At 46.6% G+C, this 23,913-nt stretch overlaps 1 protein-coding gene across 19 annotated transcripts in view; it reads left to right on the plus strand.

The window, feature by feature from the left end:
- Positions 1–23,913, plus strand: part of MYO18A (myosin XVIIIA) — a 207,796-nt gene that overhangs the window by 80,025 nt on the left and 103,858 nt on the right. For all 19 annotated transcript variants that reach the window (XM_075594641.1, XM_075594644.1, XM_075594629.1 and 16 more), the window contains 2 exons: positions 770–1,007; positions 6,284–6,393. In XM_075594641.1, coding sequence (XP_075450756.1) covers positions 770–1,007; positions 6,284–6,393 — 348 coding nt within the window. The remainder of the gene's footprint in view (positions 1–769; positions 1,008–6,283; positions 6,394–23,913) is intronic.

The following is a 23,913-nucleotide window of genomic DNA, read 5'->3' on the forward strand; positions in this document are numbered from 1 at the left end:
CTTCTGAGCATCAAGTTGCTTTAGCAGAGGGGAAGTCAGAAGCAGCGGCACAATCTACAAACAATGCTCATAATGCTATAACCCTTTTGCTGCCAGATGGACCCGCAACGCATTGCAGACACATCTGGCAATGGAAAGATTCATGTGGGCTTGCAGTATTATAGGCATCTTGTTTTTCCTCTCTGGCAATGCCATTTAGAGATAACCCCATTGGTCTTGACTTAGTTGCATTGACGGCTTTTTACTCGGTCACTCCTAGGCAAACGTTGCATTACTGGAAGAGCATTACATGCATTATAGGTTTTACTCTGTCACCCCTAAGCAGAGATTGCATTAAAAAGCATTATAAATCTCATCAACCTCCCTGAAATTATGTTTAGAACCCACCTCATCAAGCCCACACTCCCCTCCAAAAGAAAGAAGAAAATTAAAGTTGTAAATTGAGAGTTCATATTGTGATGATTTAGTTCTTGCTTTTCAAAAAAAAAAAAAAAACATTTTCTTGTTGGGGTTTTCACTGGGCTATTATTCACTGACTTTAGCTGTTACCATGGCAGCCCTGTGACCTTAATGCGTGTATATGGCAGCGGCTATTTTAATTTCCCCCGGAGACAAGTTTTCAGGAACTGATCTCTCTGCAGCTAGAGAATTAATGAAGTGGCGTTGCTAAAGACAGCAGAAAAAGCATTTGTTTTATTGTTGTTGTTGTGAATTGTTTTTATTATTTTGTTTATTTATCCTGACGTCACTTCCTGTTGCCTCTGAGTAGGACGCCCTGATTGACACCATCAAAAGATCCAAGATCCACTTTGTTCACTGCTTCCTGCCGAAAGCGAACGTCTGGAGCAGTGATGCCCGGTTGGTACCTGCTGCCCGGGTTGGCTCCAGCGAGCCGGACCTGTCTGGGGAGCGCTGTGACGCGGAGCTCATGCAGATGGATGTGCCTCTCCTGCGGGCTCAGATCCGCGGTTCTCGGCTCTTGGATGCTCTGCGCATGTACAGACAAGGTGAGCACGGTACACTCCTACAAGCACTGAGAGAGGGTGGAAACTATCATCACCAACACCACGACCGGGTAAAACATCACCACCAATACCACGACAAGATTAATAAAGACCTCGACCATGTACACCAATACCACTACTCGCTAAACCAACACCATGTACACCACGACAAGCTGAACCATCACCACTAACAACAAACACTGCACGCTGAACCATCACCACTAACAACAAACACTACACACTGAGCAATCACCACTAACAACAAACACTACACACTGAGCCATCACCACTAACAACAAACACTGCACGCTGAACCATCACCACTAACAACAAACACTGCCCGCTGAGCAATCGCCACTAACAACAAACACTACACACTGAGCCATCACCACTAACAACAAACACTGCACGCTGAACCATCACCACTAACAACAAACACTGCCCGCTGAACCATCACCACTAACAACAAACACTGCCCGCTGAACCATCACCACTAGCAACAAACACTGCATGCTGAACCATCACCACTAACAACAAACACTACACGCTGAGCCATCACCACTAACAACAAACACTGCACGCTGAGCCATCACCACTAACAACAAACACTACACGCTGAGCCATCACCACTAACAACAAACACTGCACGCTGAGCCATCACCACTAACAACAAACACTGCCAGCTGAACCATCACCACTAACAACAAACACTGCACGCTGAGCCATCACCACTAACAACAAACACTGCCCGCTGAACCATCACCACTAACAACAAACACTGCCCGCTGAACCATCACCACTAGCAACAAACACTGCCCGCTGAGCCATCATCACTAACATCACCACTAACAACAAACACTGCATGCTGAGCCATCACCACTAGCAACAAACACTGCACGCTGAACCATCACCACTAACAACAAACACTGCACGCTGAGCCAACACCACTAACAACAAACACTGCACGCTGAGCCAACACCACTAACAACAAACACTGCACGCTGAACCATCACCACTAACAACAAACACTGCCCGCTGAACCATCACCACTAGCAACAAACACTGCCAGCTGAGCCATCACCACTAACATCACCACTAACAACAAACACTACACGCTGAGCCATCACCACTAACAACAAACACTGCCCGCTGAGCCATCACCACTAACAACAAACACTGCCCGCTGAACCATCACCACTAACAACAAACACTGCATGCTGAACCATCACCACTAACAACAAACACTGCATGCTGAACCATCACCACTAACAACAAACACTGCCCGCTGAGCCATCACCACTAACATCACCACTAACAACAAACACTACACGCTGAGCCATCACCACTAACAACAAACACTGCCCGCTGAGCCATCACCACTAACAACAAACACTGCCCGCTGAACCATCACCACTAACAACAAACACTGCCCGCTGAACCATCACCACTAACAACAGACACTGCCCCCTGTACCATCACCACTAGCAACAAACACTGCACGCTGAGCCATCACCACTAACAACACTACCCTCTATACCATCACACTTACCCGCTAAACCATCACCACTGATACTTCTACCAGCCAAAATCAGGTTGGATGTAATATTTAGTGGGGAAGAGGAAGTCAAACCCCTCCCTATCCCCCTCCCTCTCCCCCCCACCCCCCTATACCCCCCCATCCCCGCTTCCCTCTCCCCCCACCCCCCCATCCCTCTCCCCCCCACCCCCCCGCTCCCTACCCCCCTGCTCCCTACCCCCCCACACTCCCCCTCCCTCCCCCCTCACACTCCCCCCTTCCACCCCCCTCACACTCCCCCCCACACCCCCTCCCTCATCCCCCCCACACCCCCCTCCCTCATCCCCCCCACACACCCCCTCCCTCATCCCCCCCACACACCCCCTCCCTCATCCCCCCCACACACCCCCTCCCTCATCCCCCCCACACACCCCCTCCCTCATCCCCAGTCTCGGCTCACCACGTGTTCATACTAACTGGAAAAAAGGGTTTCAAAATATTAATAGGAGTCAGATTTTGTTAAAAGAATCAATAAAAACCTTGAGCATATCACTACCATTAATAAACGTTTGTTGTATAAGGGATTGCCCCCTATAAAAGTCATCCACCTATATATGCACAGTATTGTGCAGAAGCCCTAAGGCGTTTTCTATTTCTGCAACTGCTGCCAGATAAGGGAGGTTGTATGATCCCCTGTAAAGATCTCACATTACTCCTGCTCCTCTGTTTACACTCAAGGAGAGAAACCGAATGTTTGAGTTTCCAAACAAACCTTCTGTCGATAAAAGCATCTTGATTTAGAGACGCCGCTCATTATGACTTAAAAAAAAAGAGTGTGTGTGTGTGACAAAAAATAAACAAGTCCCCAAAAATCGATACGCGTCTCCAGCAATGTGATCAATACAGGCGTCTTACCGAGCCGGTGTTAGATGCGGCACCAGTCAATAGATGACGACAGATTAGGAGATAGAGAATCAGCTGCGAGGTCGCACCCGTCAATTGAACTGGAATTCACAAACAATTGCGAGCAGAGTCTGTTTTTCCAATAACCTGCTCCGTGCTTGATTTAATTACACACACAATCACATTCAACTCCCCAATCGGACTTCCAAATGAATTTTCAGACCATTTTTATTGCATGTTTGCAGACGCTGCTCTGTTACCCGTACACAGGCCCAGTCTGTGCTCCGTCTCGCTAACCTGCAGAAGAATTTTACACTTCAGCATTAACTGTGGACAGATACACACACACACACACACACACACACACACACACACACACACACACACACACACACACACACACACACACACACACACACACACACACACACACACACACACACACACACAAAACTATTGCATGTATAAGGGGTTTGTAATGCTACACTACAAACAGATTTTATTGCACCATTGTTTGTGCGTAAAGCAGAACTCTCTTCACAGGTGTAATCAATACCCTCTATGATGTAGTGCAGAGGTGGACAACCTATTTTTCAATGTAGCCACTGGTGTGGCGAATGAAATTAAAATCGCCACACCATGTAAAAATTGAGACATTAGGTTGCTCAATTGAACATTTAAAACAACACCCACTGTTCGTCTGCGTCACTCACCTAAGCACTATCACCTGCTGCTGCGTCACTCACCTCAGCACTATCACCTGCTGCTGCTTCCCTCACCTCAGCACTATCACCTGCTGCTGCGTCACTCACCTCACCACTATCACCTGCTGCTGCTTCCCTCACCTCAGCACCATCACCTGCTGCTGTGTCACTCACCTCAGCACTATCACCTGCTGCAGCTTCCCTCACCTCAGCACTATCACCTGCTGCTGCGTCACTCACCTCACCACTATCACCTGCTGCTGCTTCCCTCACCTCAGCACCATCACCTGCTGCTGCGTCACTCACCTCAGCACTATCGCCTGCTGCTGCGTCACTCACCTCAGCACTATCGCCTGCTGCTGCGTCACTCACCTCAGCACTATCACCTGCTTCTGCTTCCCTCACCGCAGCACTATCGCCTCCTGCTGCGTCACTCACCTCAGCACTATCACCTGCTGCTGCTTCCCTCACCTCAGCACTATCACCTGCTGCTGCTTCCCTCACCTCAGCACCATCACCTGCTGCTGGTTCACTTCATTGACTCATCCAGAAAACGGAAACCATTACACGCCGACATGAAAAAGTTTATTTTACTGTTGGAGCTGGCAAACTCAAATTCGCCACACTTTCATGGCCAATTTGCCACTTGTGGCGATTGGCGACAGGGTTGCCCACCTCGAATGTAGTGTATGTCATAGTCCATGCAAAGAAAGAACATAAACAGATGGCAGCCATTAAAACCCAGAAACGTGCACACAATTTAAAAAAAAAAAAAAAAGCTCACAATGGTTCTCTAAATAATCTTCTGTCAGACCAAAATGCTTGAATTACGTAAAATAATATATCTGATTTTTCTTTCAAACCTTTTGTTGTGCAGGTAATTTCCGCAGTTTACCACTGCATCTCTTTTAATACAGGAGACCAGGGGTGGCCAACTCCAGTCTTCAATGGCCACCAACAGGTCAACTTTTCAGGATATCCGTGCTTCAGCACAGGTGGCTCAGACATAAAGGCTGTGCCACGTGTGCTGAAGCAGAGATATTTTGAAAACCTGTCCTGTTGGTGGCCCTTGATGACTGGCGTTGGCCACCCCTGTAGTATGCTCTTAATTTGGCCGATGTGTAAGTTTCCCACGCGTTTCTGTGATTCCCAGCTAGCTGTCAGTATAGAATATCGGTATAAACTCAAAGCCTTTCGTGTATTTAGGCTGAAAGATTAATGATCTACTCACAGTAAGTTTGGTGTCCATATATGTATTTTTACATGTATGTATATATGCACACACATTTGTAACGTTACAAAATGTGTACTTTACTAAAGCACCTCATTTAATTCATATTCGTTTTATGCTTTAAAATCGCCATCCAAGCCAGCAATTTTTAATAATTTTTTTTCCAATTTTTATATGGGATTGAAGCAGGGGATATTCAGAGCTGAACCCCATTAATTTCAACTCCAGGGACCCCTACTTCCGAGATACTTACCTCCGAACTAGGTGTCGGTAGCCACTTCCGGCTGAGCAAGCTGGGCCATAAAAAAAAGTGTCCATGTGGGAGCCGAAGCACAGCCACACCAAAGTAGAATAGGACAAGATGGTAAATCTCAAAAAAATGTATTGGCTAAAAAAGCATAAGGACAGACATCCTAAAAATCCATAAAGTTTAAAGCTCCCACGTCACATGGGCCAATAGGAAGCTGCACCCCTGACATCACAGCTTCCTATTGGCTCGCAGGGCGCAAGGTCTTTGAACTGTGGCCATTACGTGATCCCTGGCAGTCAGGGACAGTGCTACCAGCACCTATTTCGGAGGTTAGTATCTCCAGAAGCAGGGGGTACCTGGAGCTAAAATGAACTTGAATTACTGCTTAAAAATAAATAATATATATACTGTATATAATCTGACATATGTCACCATTCCCTCTTTGTACTTGATATCAGACCTGTACATTACAGGTGACGTTCAGTATTGGAAGCATCGGGAGTAATGGGCCAAGTCTCACTCATTTTTAGCATCAGGGTTCATCCAGACTTCAATGGAGTCTCACTCCAGGAATCCCAAGTCTCCCCTCCTTGGGCCACTAACTAACTTCACTGTGTGCACTTGCCCACCAGGACTGTTCTTGTGCAGCCATGTGATACTCTTGTGTTTCTCCAGGTTACCCGGACCACATGGCGTTCTGCGAGTTCCGACGTCGATTTGATATCCTTGTCCCTCATCTCACTAAGAAGCACGGTCGTAATTACATCGTCACAGATGAGAAGAGGGTACGTACATAATGGGGCTTCTATAAATAACAGATTCATTCTGTGTTGTTTTTTTTTTCTCAATTGGAATACAGACTTTGATAAAGGGCACAGCAACCTGATTCTCAGGACGATCTTCTGAGTAATCACCTGGAACGATATGCAGAACAGCATGACATATTTCAAGGTGGCCTGAATCAGGCCCGTGTTTTCTCAAGTTACTTCCCTCGACCTTGGGGCGTTCTGTGATGTGGACTTAAATTTGCATGCACCTTTGCTGGGTCGTACAGATAATTTAAGATCCATGGTTAATTATTACAAGTGTGGTATTTAAACTGCAGCTCATGGTGGCAAATACAGTTGATGTTCCTGCATATAATACTGCAGTGTGAGACAGGCTTAGTCCTGTGCATGTAATACTGCAGTGTGAGACAGGCTTAGTCCTGTGCATGTAATACTGCAGTGTGAGACAGGCTTAGTCCTGTGCATGTAATACTGCAGTGTGAGACAGGCTTAGTCCTGTGCATGTAATACTGCAGTGTGAGACAGGCTTAGTCCTGTGCATGTAATACTGCAGTGTTAGACAGGCTTAGTCCTGTGCATGTAATACTGCAGTGTGAGACAGGCTTAGTCCTGTGCATGTAATACTGCAGTGTGAGACAGGCTTAGTCCTGTGCATGTAATACTGCAGTGTGAGACAGGCTTAGTCCTGTGCATGTAATACTGCAGTGTGAGACAGGCTTAGTCCTGTGCATGTAATACTGCAGTGTGAGACAGGCTTAGTCCTGTGCATGTAATACTGCAGTGTGAGACAGGCTTAGTCCTGTGCATGTAATACTGCAGTGTGAGACAGGCTTAGTCCTGTGCATGTAATACTGCAGTGTGAGACAGGCTTAGTCCTGTGCATGTAATACTGCAGTGTGAGACAGGCTTAGTCCTGTGCATGTAATACTGCAGTGTGAGACAGGCTTAGTCCTGTGCATGCCAGGGCCGTCTTAACAGCATTATAGGCCCCCGGGCAAAGCAGTGCACTGGGCTCTGCCAACTCTCCGCTACAAGTCGTAATTTTTGTCCTTCTTCCGAGTTAGCGGGAGATTTGAATGTTGAGGCGGGTGATCGGAAAATTAGTGTTAACTTCTGGTCTGTGCATAGATTAGCATGGGGCCCCTATGCTCGTGGGGCCCCCGAGCAACTGCCCAGCGTGCCCATGCGTTAAGACGGCACTGGTGCATGCAATACTGCAGTGTGAGACAGGCTTAGTCCTGTGCATGTAAATACTGTAAACAATTACAGAGATACATTACAAATTAAGTAGAAATAACCATGATAGTCCAGTGGAAATCACTTAATACTGAAGTACTCATAGATCCATTACACGCCTAATATAATTTATAGTATAAATTAATACCCAATTAGAATTTGGCAAAAAGTTAGTCAATGGGCACATGAATGTTTTTTTTTTCCCAACCTAAACTACTGCAGTCACTATGTTATCCATTTCAATCCTAGCGCTGTCCTACAGATGCAGCGGGCGTTATTCGAACATATCACGCGTTGTATACCTCGGAATACCCATGTCATGGCGCGTCATTACCGCGCGTTGACCTGTGTTTTATCGAGTGCAGAAAATGGCATTTTAGTGTTCTGGTTTTTAAACACCTGCAAATTGACACAGTAGCACAGTACTGTACACATTACAATTCATTCATTTCTGCCACGGAAACGCAAAGAATTGCACGCAAAGAAATCGGGATCCATAAATTCAAACAAATCAACCGCGTGATTGGCCGCGTGAAATACAGCAGTGCACACGAAAACGGCTCCCTGTTATGTTCGAATAACGGCCGCATATCTGTATATCTGTTCAGCTCTGCAATTTCTTTCCTTTATGGTTTTTGTATTGCTTAGAAAGTACATGGAATATTGCAGTGATGTACTGACACTTTATGAGTTTGGTATTAAAGTACCTGTGAGGCTGTTTCCGCGGTACAGTGATGTTAATACCAGGAGGCGGCTTTCTTTATAGCACCGTGACAGTGTGCAAGTCTTCTCCTTTTTCCATGGCCCCAAAATGCCCTGCAGGGCCTTCAGTCTGCCACCGAACCTGCAACTCCACGGGTTGAATCAAATCCACACCTGTGTGCTCGGATTAGCACTGCTTATTCAAAGCCGTTGTTGGTAGAGACAGCGAAGCCCTTAACTATGTTCAACACTAAAGGGGTAATTCTATGTCAATGAGGATTTTTGGCAGAAAACAACCCGAACTGCCACTTTGGTACAATATACAATGACCCCCCCCCCTAAGCCATTACAGTGACATACATCAGAGCAGCACAGAAACCAAAAGGGAATATCTTAACACAGAGGTGAATTGGGAAGAATGACAGGAAGGAAAGAAGTGCTGCTTGAGAGTTTATTTTCATATCATGCTTGATTTCAGTAGCAGCTCTCTTGATGTGTTTTTTTTTTTTTTCTCAAGGGAATAACAGGAATTCAGTCCTAGCAAACTTCCCCGTGCTGGAAGAGCTTGGCTCCATTGAGTAATTGGGACTCCCATTTGTCACCACCATAGTGAATAAGGTCATAATATGGAGCCATTCAAATAACCATTTATTCACTGCCTTTCCACTGAAAAGCAAAAATATTCAGACTGCCGCACCATGGGGGAGAGGGAGGAGAGGGGAGATAGATAAGAATCACAGTAGACCACATAACTGTGATGTATGACATGGGACCAAAGTGAACTAATGGTAATGATGTGTTTAAGGGGATAAAAGTAGAGACCGTAAGAACACAAACAAAACCCCCCAAAATATATTCTCTCGTCCTCGCCTTCCACATACAACTTCTACTCCTTCTGGTGTCAACCTCTCTAACCTCATAGCCATCCCGTCACCCTCCCTCCTCTCTCCCGTTCTCCTGTGCCCTTTGGAATGCTCGCTGCCTGGAGTTCCCTAACAAGTTCCTCTCTGTGCATGACCTCTTTCTCTCTCACTCTCTGCTCCTCTTTGCTATAACTGAGACTTGGCTCACTCAGTCTGACTGCTCTGGAAGCTTCCCTCTCTTATTGTGTTGTATGTCTTTATTTATATAGCACCATTAATGTACATAGCGCTTCACAGTAGTAATACGCGACAATCATATAAATAACAAATAATATAAATAACAGGTCATGGGAATAAGTGCTTCAGACATAAAAGTAACATTTAGGAAGAGGAGTCCCTGCTCCGAAGAGCTTACAATCTAATTGGGGCCAAAATATCCCTAGAGATGGGGTTAGCAATGAAGCCCCTATGTAATCCTCAATGGGATGGTCCCCCTATAAACAGAATAAATAAATTACTCACATGTAGCATGATCTGATGTCTTGATAGGACGTGCTGCCAAGTGAATTGCTGACAAAATATAGAACGAAGAACTGGCGTACAATCCCACACTCCGCGCCCGGATGGCAGGGGTGGTGGCGTGGGGCTCCTGCTCTCTATCTGCCGTTACCGAACCCTTTCAATTCCTCCCTCTCTTGCTTTTCCCTCTTTTGAGGCTCACACTGTCCAGATCTTCTCTCCTCTCCCTGTCCACGTGGCGGTCATATATCTCCCACCTATCTCTACACATCCCCCTTTTGTCTTTCTCTCTCACTGAATCCTGGCTCTCTTTCTCTCCTCAGACTCCCCTGTTCTTCTCCTTGGGGACTTCAACAGCCATATTGATGACCCCTCTCTCCATTGGGCTTCTCGCTTTCTCTCTCTAACCTCTTCTTTTGGCCTTCAACAGTGGACTGCAGCCAGCACCCACAAGGATGGCCATTACCTAGATCTGGTTTTCACTAAAATATTTTCTCTCTCGGATTTCTCCATTTCCCCTTTTCCTCTCTCTGACCATCACCTGATCTCATTTTCTCTCTCTCACTTCTCCCTTCTCCATCTACCCCTCGTCTCTGCAGAGACCTGCGATCTATTAACCAACCATCTTTTGATTCTATTTTACGCTCTTCCCTCATCTCTCTCAGCTCTGCTCCAGACCCTGACAACCTGGTCAGGAACTACAACTCTGCCCTATCCTCCTCTCTTGATCTACATGCCCCGCTTTCTCTCTGCCGTTCTCGCCCTTTGAACCCCAGACCCTGGCTAAATTCCCATACGCGCAAGCTGCGTTCCTGCACTCGTTCGTCTGAACGTCTCTGGAGGAAATCTCAGGAAATCTCACACTCGCAGACTTTCTTCACTACAAATTTATGCTATCCTGTTTCAACTCTGCCCTGTCTCCAGCTAAACAAACCTACTTCTCTTCACTAATCAACACGCTCAAGTCTAATCCACGCCGACTCTTCTCTGTCTTTGACTCCCTATTCCGACCACCCTCTGCTGCCTGTTCTGCTTCCTCCATCTCACTTCAGGACTTTGTCGACTATTTGAAGGAAAAGGTGGTATCCATACGTCAGGCTATCCATTCTGTATCCTCCTCCATCCTACACCTCTTCCTAACTCTTCTCCTGCATTCCTTGACTCTTTAGCCGCTGTCACAGAGGAGAATGTGTCGTTGCTGATCTTCTTCTCCCTCTACCATCTGCCCTCTTGACCCTATTCCCTCCCATCTCCTAAAACCTCTTGTTCCTACTATAATCCCTACGCTCACACACATTTTTAACTCCTCCCTCTACTCTGGTACCTTTCCCTCTTCTTTCAAACATGCAACAGTTATACCATTACTCAAACAGCAAGCTTAACCCTACCTGTTTTTCCAACTATCAACCTGTCTCCCTCCTACCTTTTGCCTCTAAACTCCTTGAACATCTTGTCTCTCCTAGACCCTCTACAATCTGGCTTCTGCACTGCTCACTTCACTGAAACAGCCCTCACTAAAATAACTAATGACCTCCTTGCTGCCAAAGACAGAGGTCATTATTACTCTCTGCTCATATTACTCGACCTCTCTGCAGCATTTGATAATGTGGACCACTCTCTTCTCCTTCACATTCTCCATACTCCTTGCATTCGTAACAAAGCTCTATCCTGGATCTCCTCTTACCTTTCCCATCGTACTTTCAGTGTCTCTTTTGCCAACACCTCCTCCTCTATTGATCTCTCTGTGGGGGTACCCCAGGGCTCTGTCCTGGGACCCCTTCTCTTTTCTCTACACACTCTCTCTAGGTGACATAATCACATCTCTTGGGTTCAAATATCAATCACCTCTATGCTAATGACACACATTTACTTTTCAACCCCTGACCTTACACCTGCTGTACAGATTAAAGTTTCTGAATGTCTCTCGGCTATATAATCCTAGATGTCCCTCCGCCGACTTAAATTTAACATGGCAAAAACAGAGCTCCTCATACTTCCTCCCAAACCTGGCCCTACTACCTCCTTCCACATTACTATTGGAAGTACTATAATTCATCCAGTAGCCCAAGCACGCTACTTAGGGGCATACTCGACTCCTCTCTAACCTTCTCTTCTCACATTCAAAAGGTAGCAAAAAACTGTTGTTTTTTCCTCCGCAATATTACCAAGATTTGCCCTTTCCTCTGTTACTCGACTGCTAAAACTCTGACACAGACCCTCACTTTCTCCCGTCTCGACTACTGTAACCTCCTGCTGTCCGGCCTCCCTGCCTCTCACCTGTCTCCCTTATAATATATCCTAAATGCTGCTGCCAGAATCACTCTACTCTTTCCTAAATCTGTCTCGGCGTCTCCCCTGCTGAAATCCCTCTCCTGGCTTCCTATCAAATCCCGCATCTTGCACTCAATTCTCCTCCTCACTTTTAAAGCTTTACACTCTTCTTTTGATCCTCCTTACATCTCAGCCCTATTTTCTCGCTATACACCATCCCGACTCTTGCGTTCTGCTCTATGATGTCTTCTCTCTACCCCCTTTGTATCTAAAAACCCCTCCTGCCTTAAACCTTTCTCACTGACTGCCCCAAACCTCTGGAATGCCCTTCCCCTCAATACCCGACTAGCACCCTCTCTATCCACCTTTAAGACCCACCTTAAAACACACCTGCTTAAAGAAGAAGCATATGAGAAGCTCCATGGCTGATAATTAACACCTCATACATAAACCTTGGCCCCTTGCAGTCGCACTTACCAGAACACCCTCCTACTGTCTCTGTACGTTCTTCCTACCAATCAATTAGATTGTAAGCTCTTCGGAGCAGGGACTCTTTTTCCTAAATGTTACTTTTATGTCTGAAGCACTTCTCCCCTTTGTGTTATTTATATTATTTGTTATTTATATGATTGTCACGTATATTACTCCTGTGAAGCGCTATGTACATTAATGGCGCTATATAAATAAAGACATAAATACATACATAAATGTAAAAGATTATGGGTCATTTTGGTTTTGAAATGGTTGCAGAGACGCGCTCTGCCCCCTCTCCAAGCAGATACCCAGACAGGGAGTTACTGCATATATTTCTTTGCATTACCATTAAAAACAAAAAAAGAAAAAGTTAAAATGCTGTGGATAATAATGCTCAAACTAATATTAATATATATATATATATATATATATATATATATATATAGCAACTGTAAATATTACTGTATGTTCATTTGCATGTCTTAGACAGGTCTGCAACCCTGTCTTTCCCCATTGTCACCCAGCATACAGCACTTCCACTGCAGCAAGGGATTCTGGGAAATGACATGCAAATGAGCAGACCTGTCTAAGACATGCAAATGAACATACAGTAATATTTACAGTTGCTTTATGCTTTACTGTGGAGGGTTTTTGTCACTTTTTTTACCCACCATAACCTTAATGACAGTATATATATATATATATATATATATATATATATATATATATATATATATATATTCAAATACTTATCTCCTTCCCCCCCCCAAATGTAACTCCTTAAATGTTCAGTTTTCTTGTAAATGGGAGTGTCCCTTCAAAAGGCTTCAGAGAGTTTGTACTATGAAAAAATGTTGGCGCCGCAGAGATCCAGGAGGCCCAGAGTGCCAGGAGCAGTTCCATCATACACCTTTGACTGAAATTAAAATAGACCCATAATGCCACTTTGCCATTTTTTGTTAATCTCAAGGTAAACTCTTAAAAAAATATTTATTTTTTAATGATCGATCCTGTGCCTCATTATTCTGTTATGTTATTGTATTCAATCTCTAGAGCTATCATTAGCCAGCACACTACTACAGCTCAGAGCAAAACAGCCACTTCTCAATTCGTGAAGTTGAGAAGAGGCATTCTTGTCTTACCCCATTAACTGTATTTAAACAATTTCGAAAGATCGGTGCTCAGTAAGCAGAGGGTACATATATCTCAATAAAGTCCTGAACAATGTATTGAGTTAGATAATGGATGAAATATGATAAAGCCTAGTGAGACTCATGGACCGTGTGCATATTGATCTCCTATATGGGGACACGAGTTATAACAATCCATGGTGTGGTAACAGACAGCAGTCTGGATATATGATAATCCTATGTAGTATACCACTAGGAAACAGTCACCCAGGAGTAGCACTCAAGAGATGGTCAAAATCTCCACATCCGCATAAAATGAAGAAAAGAGTACTCACAGTGATAGGCGTTTCATCCCATTGCGTGCATCACGCTAAACGGTCAAAGAGAGAGACATCCACGTGGAACAATGCGTAGTACAGCTGTAAGAAAATGGGGCTAGACACCAGCAAGGATGAGGTTAGAAATAATCTTTATTCCATGGCACCAGTGTGGGGGACACAGAAGCAAAGAACTCTGATGCGTTTCGGGCAAAAGCCCTTTGTCAAAGAGTTACTCTTTGACAAAGGGCTTTTGCCCGAAACATCTGTGCCCCGCATTGTTCCACGTGGATGTCGCTCTGTATTTAAACAATAGCAGACATATTTTTGGGGGCATTCAAAAACAACAGAGCCTGTATACTGTATCCCTGGATAACTACAATACGGAAAAGTAGGGATCACTGTACAAACCATTAACAGGCTTTTTGAAAACGGATGTTGAATGGTTTTGGAACAAAAGGTGGCACTGTGTGCTCATTTGCATGTCATTTCCCAGAATCCCTTGCTGCAGTGGAAGCTCTGTATGCTGGGTGATAATGGTGAAAGGCAGGGTTGCAGACCTGTCTAAGACATGCAAATGAGCACACAGTAATATTTCCCTTTGCTATATGCTTTGCTGTGGAGGGTTTTTGTCACTTTTTTTACCCACCATAACTTAACTAAGTATAATATCTATCTATCTATCTATCTATCTATCTATATATATATATATATATATATATATATATATATATATATATATTTATATTTGACAGGAGTTGGGGATCTAAATGTACTACAAGTAAAGGCATTTTTGACGTTGAAAAAGATAGATATGGATCAAGCAAGTAGAAGTTTACGAGTATGCGGGACTATCTATTTACACCTCCCGTCAATGCAGTTTATGCTCTCTTAGCTGTTTAGGGTTTTTTGTTTTTTCATATCATAGATTGTCTTGTTAAAGTGCTTCTGATTCAATTTCAGGCTCTGTAGGTACATCGTTCAGTCCAGATTTGTGGTGCATTAGTCATAGCTATATAGAAGAGAATTTCACATTGCCGTTCTAAATATTTAATAGAAACCTTACACGTCTTCAAAAAGCTAACATATAGATGATACTGATTAACACAGGGGAGGCAGCCTTTGGTTACTGCACACTGCAATATGAAAGCTATAGCACAGGGCTCTTCAAATGGTGGTGTGCGAAGGGTCTTGACGTGACCCACTCGACTCCTGCTAATTTCATACTACTTAGGCCAGGTGCCCGCTGGCTACTGCAGCGCCCGCTGTTGGGGACGCTGCAGGGACAATAGCCGCTGCACAATGGGACCGGGACCGCTGTGAGGGGGGGGGGGGGGGAGGGCTCTGCGCTTTGCCGACGGTGACTCCTGCTCGCAAGAGAATTGTGACCAGGAGTAGCGACGGAGCGCTAAGCCACGCCCCCCGGCGGTTCAGCCAATGAGGGCGAACCTGCCAGGTAACGTCACGGCCGCTCCCCCGTCACGCCCCCCCTGTCTTTTGGTCTGCAGCTCCCTGCAGACCAGGGGAATCGGCTGCAGGTGCCGCCAGCCTCGCTGACGCTCATGCAGCGCAGGTACTGTGGCCGCAGCCTTAGGCAGCTACGGGCTGTTTTTCCACCATGAAACTCACTTGTAAATTAAGGTCATGTAAATATAGAGTACAGTTGTTATAAATGTTTTCGAAATGTAGTCATTTTCCTGTCTTTGAGTATATCTAATATTACATTGCAATAAGCTTGCGGCCTTCTACTTTCCATTTTGTTCTGATCTGCCTCTTTGGAGAACTAGTTGAAGAGCCCTGCGATACTGTTATATCACCCACTCTGGCCTCGGATATAGTGGGCGCGCGACGGAGCGCATGTCGGCCGAGTGATCTGTGGCCTGAGATCCACAGCGATGTGGAGGCGTGGCCGTGATGTCACAAGGCTGGTTCACCCTCATTGGCTGGACCGCTCACGTGACCCGGCCGTCGCACAACAAAAAGAAAATAATTTGTCTGCTGAACAATCTGCTGCTCCGTCGCCCTTCCACGCGTGCGCGTTCGTGCACGCTATGGTCGGCCCCATAGATCCCCTGCATTTTGTTAGAGCTGCGCGCGCCGTCGCTCGAACCATGGCCGCGGCCTGACAGTGCTGGGTGAATACAGTTGCCTTGATGCTTTACAAATGTAGGATTTGCTGGAGTTCATTGCCTAATCCAGATAGCCATGATTGGCAAAGTGCCGCATTCTCGTCAATTAGCAGCAGGGACTGCTATCTGTGTGGTGCCGATTGTCAGGCTGAGGGGAGAAAAGATGTAAGAATCTACCAGGCCTTGGTCTGAAATGATATTTCATAACCTTGGTAAATCACTGGGGATGGAGAGTGCGGAATCACATAATTAACTTGTGATTAGAAATGCATTACAGCGCCTACTTGGAACTGGAGAGTGTGAGATCCCAGTCTGCAACACAAATAGTACATGCAATAAAGCGTAACCAGTGAACCGCATTGTAACTCGGTATCTGCTATTTGTGTTGTTTGTGTTTATCCTTTAAAATATGGTTGATGCTTAACCCCTTCAGTGTCCCAATGACATATATCGTACTTCATGAAAAGAGCCACCCCAGGGGCGCTTACGACGTACACTGTACGTCATTGACTTGTGCTCGTTTTTATGGGGCTGCACGCGAGCGATGGAAGCACGAATCACATATGAGGCCGGTGTTTTTCAGACGGGGTTCCTAGGATCCCTTGGGTTCCCTTGACATCCTTAAAGGGTTTCGTGCAATTTTCAGGTCATATGAAAATTGCACCAAACAAAGAAGTTACAATGCATCTGATCGGAGACGCGCTATTAGAGAGGGTTGGGGTTCCTTACAATGCATCTGATCTCAGACACGCTATTAGAGAGGGTTGGGGTTCCTTACAATGCATCTGATCGGAGACGCGCTATTAGAGAGGGTTGGGGTTCCTTACAATGCATCTGATCTCAGACACGCTATTAGAGAGGGTTGGGGTTCCTTACAATGCATCTGATCGGAGACGCGCTATTAGAGAGGGTTGGGGTTCCTTACAATGCATCTGATCTCAGACGCGCTATTAGAGAGGGTTGGGGTTCCTTACAATGCATCTGATCTCAGACGCGCTATTAGAGAGTGTTGGGGTTCCTTTCAATGTATCTGATCTCAGACGCGCTATTAGAGAGGGTTGGGGTTCCTTACAATGCATCTGATCTCAGACGCGCTATTAGAGAGGGTTGGGGTTCCTTACAATGCATCTGATCTCAGACGCACTATTAAAGATGGTTGGGGTTCCTTACAATGCATCTGATCGGAGACGCACTATTAGAGAGGGTTGGGGTTCCTTACAATGCATCTGATCTCAGACACGCTATTAGAGAGGGTTGGGGTTCCTTACAATGCATCTGATCGGAGACGCGCTATTAGAGAGGGTTGGGGTTCCTTACAATGCATCTGATCTCAGACACGCTATTAGAGAGGGTTGGGGTTCCTTACAATGCATCTGATCGGAGACGCGCTATTAGAGAGGGTTGGGGTTCCTTACAATGCATCTGATCTCAGACGCGCTATTAGAGAGGGTTGGGGTTCCTTACAATGCATCTGATCTCAGACGCGCTATTAGAGAGTGTTGGGGTTCCTTTCAATGTATCTGATCTCAGACGCGCTATTAGAGAGGGTTGGGGTTCCTTACAATGCATCTGATCTCAGACGCGCTATTAGAGAGGGTTGGGGTTCCTTACAATGCATCTGATCTCAGACTCGCTATTAGAGAGGGTTGGGGTTCCTTACAATGCATCTGATCTCAGACGCACTATTAAAGATGGTTGGGGTTCCTTACAATGCATCTGATCGGAGACGCACTATTAGAGAGGGTTGGGGTTCCTTACAATGCATCTGATCTCAGACACGCTATTAGAGAGGGTTGGGGTTCCTTACAATGCATCTGATCGGAGACGCGCTATTAGAGAGGGTTGGGGTTCCTTACAATGCATCTGATCTCAGACACGCTATTAGAGAGGGTTGGGGTTCCTTACAATGCATCTGATCGGAGACGCGCTATTAGAGAGGGTTGGGGTTCCTTACAATGGATCTGATCTCAGACGCACTATTAGAGAGGGTTGGGGTTCCTTACAATGCATCTGATCTCAGACGCGCTATTAGAGAGTGTTGGGGTTCCTTTCAATGTATCTGATCTCAGACGCGCTATTAGAGAGGGTTGGGGTTCCTTACAATGCATCTGATCTCAGACGCGCTATTAGAGAGGGTTGGGGTTCCTTACAATGCATCTGATCTCAGACGCGCTATTAGAGAGGGTTGGGGTTCCTTACAATGCATCTGATCTCAGACGCACTATTAAAGATGGTTGGGGTTCCTTACAATGCATCTGATCTCAGACACGCTATTAGAGAGGGTTGGGGTTCCTTACAATGCATCTGATCGGAGACGCGCTATTAGAGAGGGTTGGGGTTCCTTACAATGCATCTGATCGGAGACGCGCTATTAGAGAGGGTTGGGGTTCCTTACAATGCATCTGATCTCAGACGCGCTATTAGAGAGGGTTGGGGTTCCTTACAATGCATCTGATCTCAGACGCGCTATTAGAGAGGGTTGGGGTTCCTTTCAATGTATCTGATCTCAGACGCGCTTTTAGAGAGGGTTGGGGTTCCTTACAATGCATCTGATCTGAGACGCGCTATTAGAGAGGGTTGGGGTTCCTTACAATGCATCTGATCTCAGATGCGCTATTAGAGAGGGTTGGGGTTCCTTACAATGCATCTGATCTCAGACGCACTATTAAAGATGGTTGGGGTTCCTTACAATGCATCAGATCTCAGACACGCTATTAGAGAGGGTTGGGGTTCCTTACAATGCATCTGATCTCAGACACGCTATTAGAAAGGGTTGGGGTTCCTTACAATGTATCTGATCTCAGACACGCTATTAAAGATGGTTGGGGTTCCTTACAATGCATCTGACCTCAGCCGTGCTGTTAGAGAGAGTTGGATTCCCCAGAATTTCACAATATAATTATAGGTTTCCTTAAACAAAAAAAAGGTTAAATAAAACTCTGACTAAACTAAACAGGGTTAAGGAACACATACTATTTGCTGCTTTCATTTCTGTCTCATATCCAACTGTGCATCATTCTGCAGTGATTCCAACGCTGAAGTGATCGTGGCTGAGTGGGAGTATAGCTATTTCTACAGCATTTACATCTATGGGGCGCAAAATATTCAGGGGGTGGGGAGGGGGTTATGCAATGCTTACAGAGGCCCCGCGCTCTCCCCCACAACATTTAAATAAAATGCCGGGAGAGCGTGCGAGGCCTCTATATAAGTCCCTTACCTTGTCTCCTGCGGCTTCTGGCAACGCGGGCAACAATGACGCCGCGGGTCACATGACATCGCGTTGCCTTGGCAACATGACGTTGTGACATCAGAAACTGCCGGAGAAAAGGGCAGCGGGGGAGAGCAGGCAGGGGGGGGGGGGGCGCAGACAAAAAAAGTTTGCGCGCCACTGATTTACATGACGCCCCAAACACAAAAATGAATTGACATCGACATTTGTCAAAAACGACACATGCCACTGGGAGGATTTCACAGTGATGTTGGGAATTTAGATTCCCGACGGAGAGAAAAAAAAATAGCTGTGGATGAAGTACATCTGTTGCTCTCCGAATACGCAGAACTGCCTATTTACACATCCCATCAACGCAGTGCCTGCTCTGCGTGCAGTATTGGGGGCGATAAGGCAACGTGAGCCACAAGGATCCAACCTGGAACCAGCGATCAGGAGCCCAAACGGACCTTTTTCTTTTGCACGAGCCGAGCAGTGCCCGGGGCTCTGTATCCACGAGCAGAGCAAGGCGTTCAGCAGAATAGGAATATTAGATGCAAACCACGCCAGGCTGGCACGTCTTGTATAATTGCAGACTCGGGAAAATTGTCACCTGAGCATCGATACAATTCAATGCCATTTATTTATTTTGCTTGCGAGGCTCAGTGCTGTGTAGTGTTTAGCATTAAATGTCACCCGGAGACTCCGCGTTCTGCCGGTGTGTTTTCAGGAGCCGACTCCTCATGTAATATGCACCACCTGTGCGTGTCTGAGCGCCCGGGGGGAATTCAGTACGGTGGGTTTAGCTTGTTTGCTTAACAAAGCCAGCCGTAATAGAAAAATACAAGTACAGCACAGGCTACGGTGTGTCTGTCTGTGTTGGGTGACTGCTAATCCTGCCAGCAAGCTGTGGACGCCTGCATGGGGTGGGCAAGGAGGAGGAAGGATGGTCCAGAATACCTAGTAGCAGAGTGCATATTGTCCGGTGCCAAGGGACCATTCTGCAGGTGTTATCGTTACATATTGTCATCTAATCTATGTTAATGTGTATGCCATGTTAGATTCTCTGTTTACTAGATATACTGTATTAGCACCATCCTTTATGCTGTTTGTCTGCTTTCACCCCCATGCTATCTGAGGCTCAGTGATGAGCCTATTTTGACAGCATTTCAACGACGCTTCAAATAAAGCAATTATTTGGCATCAATGTTTCTCCAATGTCGCATTTCACAGTGATCACAACGCATGAGGGGGGTCAGCAAAGTCCCCGGGGCATTGAAGGAATAGAAGATGCAGCCTCACGTAGCAGGTCACAAAGAATTATCCGTGTAATCGGCTTCCTTGGAAAGATTCATTTTTACACGGAACGGTTTAATGCGCTTTATTTTTCTCTGGGCTCGCTCAATTCAAGCATGTCAGCTACCAAAGCCAAGCAGTCACTTCTAGATCTTGGGACTGACAAACAGTCTTATCAACAAGACACTGACTAAATATTGCAATCTCCCCCCTCCTCGCAAATGATTGTGTCTACCATGGAAAAGTTGTTTTAAAAATACTTTTATTTATTGACCGCTACATTATTAAACGTGCCTCGTTCTCTCTCATCCTAGGCAGGACAGACATTTATAAGAGATGGTGCCTAATTGCTTTTAGATTGTCATATATATTAAGAAACATTCAGGTTGGTAGTCTCTTTACCTAAAGGAAGAGCGCTTGCCTGAAAGCTGGTCAATAAAACCTTTAGTTAGCACTGGCACGGGAGACCAGGTCTAATACCAGGGATCAATATCGCCAGACAGAACACGAGAGTTTATAAAATTAATTTATTGGAAAAGTATATCCACAACTATACAAAACATCACACATACCCAACTGGGGGATACCCTGCATACCTTGTTGCAGGGACCTCCTTGCAGAGATTTCCCCTGTTCTCTTTTCTTCCCTACATGACTTGTTTTCAGGCCTGAGACCAGCACTAGAGTGGCTCAGTGGACACGGCAGCTTCTCCCTGTCACAGCAACACCTCTGTAACTCTCTGCAGGCTCTGTCTGCTAGGGGTCTCCCTCCCCACCTTTTTATACACTTAAAACATAATATTGCAACACTCAGGGCCAGGTGCTGCCTACATGCCCAGGCGCTGATTGGTGGGTAAAACTGCAACATAACATTTGCAACATGACAAGGATACAGGGAAAAGTCACAGGCCAAGTTGCAACAATTCTCCTGCAAACATATTAACCCCTGATTCCTGAGGTGCTGGAACCAAGCAAACACATACATATATACATAACATATAATACAATACCAATGTATTACTGACAGGTAGGGGTAATGGCAGACTTCACCTTTATTAACGGCAGCCATATTTACCACAAGGACCATTAGAAGGGTGTCACATGTGGCTCATCAAGTTTATCCTCCCTCGTAATTGGTGATATTGGGTTTTAACTGTCAATATATATTTTCTGGTGCAGGGGTCGCCACGCGTTTTCTCAGGCGGGCCAATCAATGGGTCAAAAAGATTTGGGGGGGGGCACTGTCCTCGTCGCTGCCGTAGGGGTGGCAGTAGAAGTGCAGCGGCAGGAACGATGGCAAGCTGTTTGAAGTTGGCAGTGTTTCGGGGGCCCAGGATTAGAGTTTCTACCTGGGCCATCCCGCGTCAGCGGCTCTGTGAACCCCCCTCTCCTTTTCTCAACCCCCAGCCTTCTCCTTCTCTTCGCTCTCAACTCCCCTTTATTTCTCTCTCCCTCCCCACGTGTATTTCTCTCCCCCCACAGTCATCTTCTCTCTCAATCTCCCCGCCTCCCACTCGCAAGCCCCGCTTTCTCAATTCACCTCACTCACAATTCCTCCTTCCCCCACAATTTTTGCTATCCCACTCAATCACAATTTTACCCAACCTCCCTCACTCACAATTTTACACCTCACCACTCACAATTTTACCTACGCTCACAATTCCCCCCTCCCCCCACTCACAAATGCTCCACCTCCCCCACTCACAATTTCCCCTGCCTCACTGACAATTCCCCCTCCCCAACTCATAATTCTCCTCCTCCCCCACTCACAATTCCTCCTTCCCCCACAATTTTTGCTATCCAACTCACTCACAATTTTACCCAACCTCCCTCACTCACAATTTTACCCAACCTCCCTCACTCACAATTTTACACCTCCCCACAATTTTACCCCCTCCCCCACTCACAATTCCCCCCTTAACCCTCAACAATAATAATAATAATAATAATTGCATGTTCTTGTATAGCGCTGCTAGTTGTACGTAGCGCTTTACAGAGACATTTTGCAGGCGCAGGTCCCTGCCCCGTGGAGCTTACAATCTATGTTTTTGGTGCCTGAGGCACAGGGAGATAAAGTGACTTGCCCAAGGTCACAAGGAGCTGACACCGGGAATTGAACCACATTCCCCTGCTTCAAACTCAGTGCCAGTCAGTGTCTTTACTCACTGAGACGCTCCTTCTCCAATTACAAATTCCCCCCTGCCCCCCACTCACAATTTTATCTCCCCTCCCCCCCACTCACAATTTTACCCCCCTCCCCCCACTCACAATTTTACCCCCCCACTCACATTTTACCCCCCCACTCACAATTTTACCTCCCCTTCCCCCCACTCACAATTTTACCCCCCCACCCCCCTCCCCACTCACAATTTTACCCCCCCACACCCCCACTCACAATTTTACCCCCCACCTCCCCCACTCACAATTTTACCCCCCTACCCCCCACTCACAATTTTACCCCCCCCACCCCCCCCACTCACAATTTTACCCCCCCCACCCCCCCCACTCACAATTTTACCCCCCCCACCCCCCCCACTCACAATTTTACCCCCCCCACCCCCCCACTCACAATTTTACCCCCCCACCCCCCCCACTCACAATTTTACCCCCCCCACTCACAATTTTACCCACCCCCACCCCCCCCACTCACAATTTTACCCCCCCCCACTCACAATTTTACCCCCCCCCACCCCCCCCACTCACAATTTTACCCCCCCACCCCCCCACTCACAATTTTACCCCTCCACCCCCCACTCACAATTTTACCCCCCCACCCCCCCACTCACAATTTTACCCCCCCACCCCCCCACTCACAATGTTACCCCCCCACCCCCCCACTCACAATGTTACCCCCCCACCCCCCCCACTCACAATTTTACCCCCCCACCCCCCCCCACTCACAATTTTACCCCCCACCCCCCCCACTCACAATTTTACCCCCCCACTCACAATTTTACCCCCCCTCCCCCACTCACAATTTTACACCCCGTCCCCCCACTCACAATTTTACCCCCCCACTCACAATTTTACCGCCCTTCCCCTACTCACAATTTTACCCCCCCGTCCCGCCCCCCCCCCCCACTAAAAATTTTACCCCCCCGCCCCCCCCCACTCACAATTTTACCCCCCCACTCACAATTTTACCCCCCACCCCCCCACTCACAATTTTACCCCCCCACTCACAATTTTACCCCCCCACCCCCCACTCACAATTTTACCCCCCCACCCCCCACTCACAATTTTACCCCCCCACACCCCCACTCACAATTTTACCCCCCCCACCCCCCCACTCACAATTTTACCCCCCCACTCACAATTTTACCCCCCCACCCCCCCACTCACAATTTTACCCCCCCCCCACCCCCCCACTCAC

The sequence above is a fragment of the Ascaphus truei genome, chromosome 3, assembly GCF_040206685.1.
Source record: "Ascaphus truei isolate aAscTru1 chromosome 3, aAscTru1.hap1, whole genome shotgun sequence".
NCBI lineage: Eukaryota > Metazoa > Chordata > Amphibia > Anura > Ascaphidae > Ascaphus > Ascaphus truei.